We start from the raw sequence: 6,000 nt of genomic DNA, 5'->3' as shown, positions 1-6,000 counted from the left end.
TTCACCTAATTAATTGCACAGAACAAAAAGACCTTTCAACTCCTGTCTTGACATTTACACTTCAAGGTTTACCGTCTAGGCACATTGCTGCTGCTCTTTTGTGATATCAATTCAAACACAGGCCGAAAAAAAAAGGTGTTGGTGGGTTGTCCTTTGATTCGGATTAATCCGGAATGTTCTTTTTTGTCTTGCAGTGGTTCGGGGACCTGGTCACCCCAGTGTGGTGGGAGGATGTGTGGCTGAAGGAAGGCTTTGCTCACTTCTTCGAGTACGTCGGAACTGACTTCCTCTTCCCCAAGTGGAACATGGTGAGAACAAGCTCGAGGTCTTACCTCAGACACTGACATGACATAGAACATGCACAGTGAGTGCATTAGTACTGTTACTCAAATGAGCAACTCTTAAATCATATTTGTTAACTATATCCTTATAGCATCTGATTTGTTAACTATATAGCCTCACAACATCTGATTTGTTAACTATATATCCTCACAGCATCTGATTTGTAACTATATATCCTCATACATGTAGCATCTGATTTGTTACAGTAACTATATCCTCACAGCAAAGAAAAGTTCATGCGTTGTTATTACATCAAGCTAATCAGAGATTCACTAGTCACATCTGTCTGTCATGGGTTCTCACTTTACTGTGAAAATGAGCTCCACTTACATATTCTGCCCACACACACCACAAATATCTCCTTGACGTAGCTCACATATAATATGTCACAATGTGTTTAGCTGGGGGATTTTCTGGAGTTTCTGATTCAGTGGGGGTTACTGATGTGACACAGAATGAGCTTATGCTGGTGACATAATGGATTCAGTTATTTGCATATTCCCTTCATATCTTCATATATACACAGGAGAGGTGTTGAATTCCATGTGTTATAGGTAGAGGATGCCCCATAGCAGCCAATCAACAGCCAAGCCTATTTACCATCAGAATATTGTCATCATGACATTAAGGATCATAACATGGATTGTGTATTTAACAAGCCAATATGTACAGGTTCTTACTGGTCTGTTAACTAAGGTGATTCCAACAGTGTCCACAAATCACTACAGTCTTAGTCACATCATTTTGTCAGTCCCCTTTGAACACAAACATAGCACATCGTCCTTGTTTAATCAAACAACATAAATACCATAGCCAAACCAGCAGGATGTGTTCTTATGTGGGCCAATTAAAGTAAGAGACCACTTTATCATCCTAGTGGTCACCTCTGCATAGCCCAAACCATGTCCTACAGCTGCATATAGGGCAGTATCCCTGGCACCACTTCACATTTAGGCTATATACGTACTGATCTACAACCCCATTTCTCCAAGATCGTCCCCAAGGACGCTGTGTAAAATGTAAATAAAAACAGAATGTAATAATCTGCAAATCATGTATTGTACACCCATATTTAGTTCCAAAAAGAGCATAGACAATTTAAAAAAATGAACATGACAAGCTGTACTGTTTTATGAAAACTGTTGGCTCATTTTGAATTTGATGCCAGGAACACATCTAAAAAAACTTGGGACAGTGTCAACAAAACTGGAATAGTGAAATGGGAAACTGTCCTGTGGTTAGATCAATCATTTTCTCTCTGGAAAGTCTGCATACTCTGAGCTAAATAGGAGAGGGACCATCCAACTTGCACAGTTAAAAAGCCAGCATCTATGATGGTATAGGGGTATATTGGTGCCTATGGCATAGGCTGCTCTCAAATCTGGAGAGGCACAATAAATGTATGTGGACTGATATGTTGCCATCCAGACTACTGCCGGCCTTGAATATTTCAGGAAAACAGTTGCCAACTGCATTCTGCACATATTACAACAGTATGGCTTCATAGTAGAGTCCAGGTGCTAATAACCCTGCAGTCCAGATCTGTCACATTTGGTGCATCATGGATTGATAAACACGATGAACAAGACCCCAGACTGTTGTGCAGCTGAAATCCTATTGAGGTGATACAAAACAGTGATAAACATGCCAAGCAACAAGCAACTTTTTTGAGACAAAAATCAAATTCAAAATATTTTTCATAAAATAGTAAAAATTCTCAGTTTCAACACCTGATATGTTGTCTTAACAGTTATTTTTGCAACTAATTATTTGGTTTACTTGCAGATGAGTTGTAGAATTAGGGATAGGCCCAGAAATGAACTGGAACCTATGAACTCAAGTGGATTATTGCTTTTCTAAAACGGTTACTGTATGCCTGGCAAGATTTAACATCAATTAGAAATGTATAGATAGCCTAATCATTCTTCCACCAACAAATATATTTCTTTTATCAGAATGGTTGCCAAGCAATGTCGAAACGGAGCAACCATATCTGGAATCAATTTGTGAATATAGAATGAAATGCGGTCAATGTGAAGTTTGCGCTGGGTTTTTGCAGTGGCATCGAACACAATTCAGTCAATCATAGACTGGAGCTATCCGTTTTAGAATAGTTTAATAATAGTTAAACAACAATTTCAAAGACTAAACAAACCTTCTGTAAATAAAGCACACTAAGGTGTTATCCTTTTTTCTTTGCCGACAGTTTCATATTCATGTGTTATACGGATACGATTACAAATGCACAAATGCGAATTACTGTCTTAACAAATAAACCCCCCAGGCAAGCTTCTAGTCCAGGTGCTGAATATCGTATGATAGCCAATGCCAATGGTGATATTGTAGAACCTGACAGAAATAAGAGACTTGCATTTACAACAGTCCATGGCATCCGTGTGGGTAAGACTTTCCAAACCATAGCATTGCCATGACAACCATTATGTAAGGAAAGCAGGAGTATTTGAGTATGTAAATGGTGTGCTATATTTTTTCACAGCACACTTCAAGTAAGTTAATGTTACCATGAAATATGACAGTTTAAGGCTCTCTTCAGTTAAGCTTTAGATAATACTGTTGTTATGTAATAGTACTATTGCTCAAACACAAATCTGTGCTGTCTTGTTACAAAGCCTCACCATTTCATCCTAGAAATATTTGTTTTCTTTTTTTACTATGAACAAATATATAATCCAAATGTCACTGACATTGTTACTACATTTTATTTTTCTGTTTTAAATGGTATGCTGGTAAATCATTGCACGTTGGTGGCAGAGAAATGCCTATAGCTTCATGCATATCCAAACAGAATAGTTTTAAAAATGCACAGCGGAACTCTTGCGGGATAAAAGATGACCTCTGTCCGGACCGAAGGACTTTGGGCAAACCAGCAAGCACATAGAAGAGTAGATCTGCTCTTTGATAAATTACACATGGTCAGCTCCACTCAGCGCTGTCCAGTCGGTGCCCAGATAGTGTGTTTGTTATGGTGAGAACAGCCGTGCACACAATCAAATGAGGACAAATAGCCACTGCCACTGAGCCTACTCTGTGTGCGCATGAAGTGGTGCTATTGATTATCATTACGGTGCTCGGGAAAAGACAGCAACAGAGTGCTATCTGCATGAGAGCCCTTTAATATCCTCTGCTAAGGAGCAAGACGGACTTGCTGCCTAACACTCGAAAGTGAATAAGTAGGTTTCATCAGCATGATAAAACAAGTTTCTTGTTCTTGTTTTTTTTTTGTTTGTTTGTTTGTTTCCAGACTCGAGGTGTAATTTGTAATTTAGGAGTCGTGATACTCTGCGCGCAGGTAAACAATGGGGATGTGGAGATGATAATTAGTCGCAGGGCCTCTCAAGGACGTCCCGGGAAAGTCACGACTCTGACCCCATTCATTCTAGAAAGCCCAACGCAGGCTGGCATATCTGAGTCGTGTTCGCTGATGAATGGCACAGCTTTTCTCTATTACTCAACCCCACAAATGACACACACACACACACACAAATTAGCATCACGTGCACACAACACAGCACAGCTCAACACAACACAACACAACACAACACAACACAACACAACACAACACAACACAACACAGCACAGCACAGCACAGCACAACACAGCACAGCACAGCACAGCACAGCACTGCACTGCACTGCACTGCACTGCACAGCACAGCACAGCAGAACACAACACAACACAACACAACACAACACAACACAACACAACACAACACAACACAACACAACACAACACAACACAACACAACACAACACAACACAACACAACACAACACAACACAACACAACACAACACAACACAACACAACACAACACAACACAACACAACACAACCTTATTTCACTAGATTTTTTTTATACAGTATATGTATGTGTTTAGCTTGTTTAGCTGTGTTTAGTCATATTTCCTCAAAGTCTGTCCCAGCTGTGTTTGAAGAGAGACTCGTATCTACGCAGTGAGGTACCTTGACCGTGCTGCTGCAGCCAAACGAGCGAGCAAGTGTGCCCAAGAGGGCATTTCAGAGAGTGATGCGTCTGTCAGATCTGACGGCCTGTGGACTGACACACTCGAGTGCCCAGCCCCCCTGATAACAGATTATCACCCCCCCCATCTGTGGGCATGATGACATGCGGAAGAGGGGAAGGTGGGGGGTTGGAGTGGAGCGAGGAGGAGGGGGGTGGTGATGTTATGGGGGGGGGGGTGAAGAGTTCACCTGGCCTCCATGTCTTTGTCAGAAGGATTAATGGAAGTGAGGCACCACAGGGCCTGCCACTGGCGTCATCTCCAGAGAACATCTGCACCGCAACAATTTATTTCTTTATTTCTCCACTCGCGTCGTTTTTTATCGGCCTGCTTCCTCACCCCTCTCTTATTTGTTGCATCTGCCGCATGAGCCATTGAGCATCTTCAAAGCATCTTGAGGAGATCTGCAGCCCCACCCCCACCCCCACCAGCCCCCACTCAGACTAGCGAGGGGAGGCAGGTGCAGAGTAGCTGCCCTCTCACTGACTGTCCCTTTAGGTCAGTGGCTGATTCATTTTTCTGACCCCAAACTGCTTCCCTCACTCCCCACCCATCCCTCCACCCCCCCCCGCCCCCTTCCCCAGTAGAAGGGCTGTGGAGTTGTCAATATCGGGGCGGGTAAGTGAAATATCATTGGGAATAAACACCCTGTTGAGAGCACATATGGTCCAGATGGAGGCCCTTCTAATGGTACTAATTTTACGGCGCGGTTGCGTGACTTACATGACATCCGCTCAGTCTCACCAGCTGCTGCCACAGACCCCCCCCCCCTCCTCACCCACCACCACCACCACCAACTTTCTCCCGGCGTGTTCTTCTCCCCTGTTGCATCACTTCCTCTGTTCCTGGGCTAGTCAAGCGAGCTAGCTCATAAAATAACAAATAATTAACATAACAACGGAGGTTTGTGAATATCCAGACCATTTCTTATCAACTCTTTACAATTAAGAAATTAATGTTGAAGTGCTTTCATGAGCAAATGCATTATTTACAATTTTGGTTATTATGCATGAATTGTAGTGTTCATTTGACAAACCAGCTAAAGTGGGTGCATTTTTATGTTTTGCAATCTAGTCATGCATTTGATCATGCTTCAATAAATTAGTAAAATGTATAATTTCAAGTATAGGAATTACTCAAAGCTGAATGAACCTTTACAATAGTGATTAGCAATGTGTAATAGACATTACATTACACTTGCACTTACATTACACCAATTACACACTCAACATTCTCACCATTTGCTGTTCTGAGATCACGGCAAAATCATCGGTTTCCCTGGTTTTACTATTTAGACCGTACAGTAGGTATGCCATAAAGTAAACAACAAATACAAAAGCCATTAGATTAGAGCATTTGATACAAAAGCTATTTGAGCATTTGCAAACGAAGACAACTAGCCAAAATAAGAGTTTTCAGACCTCAAACAATGTCACAATGTGTTCACAAGGAAACACACACAAATGTGTCATATCACAGGAGGAAGGGGGGAGGAACATGCTTCAGCTTAATTAGCTCCCACATATGATTGGATTGGACTGTGGAAATAAGGCGTTGCATGAGGAATTACAATGTATGTGAAAGAACGATAAGAAGTCTTTTAAACATTTTCCTATGT

The 6,000-nt window shown here is 41.6% G+C and overlaps 1 protein-coding gene across 1 annotated transcript in view; it reads left to right on the top strand.

Annotated features, from left to right (window-relative positions):
• The window catches only part of LOC143141937 (thyrotropin-releasing hormone-degrading ectoenzyme-like), a 145,585-nt gene that overhangs the window by 78,192 nt on the left and 61,393 nt on the right, over positions 1-6,000 (top strand). The window contains exon 5 of the mRNA XM_076302617.1: positions 195-308. Coding sequence (XP_076158732.1) covers positions 195-308 — 114 coding nt within the window. The remainder of the gene's footprint in view (positions 1-194; positions 309-6,000) is intronic.

This window comes from Alosa pseudoharengus, unplaced genomic scaffold (assembly GCF_046254945.1).
Source record: "Alosa pseudoharengus isolate Yale_2024_CS ecotype anadromous, Long Island Sound unplaced genomic scaffold, YU_APseudo_1.1 YU_APseudo_1.1_scf_24, whole genome shotgun sequence".
Classification (NCBI taxonomy): domain Eukaryota; kingdom Metazoa; phylum Chordata; class Actinopteri; order Clupeiformes; family Clupeidae; genus Alosa; species Alosa pseudoharengus.
This window is presented reverse-complemented; position numbering and strand designations above follow the sequence as displayed.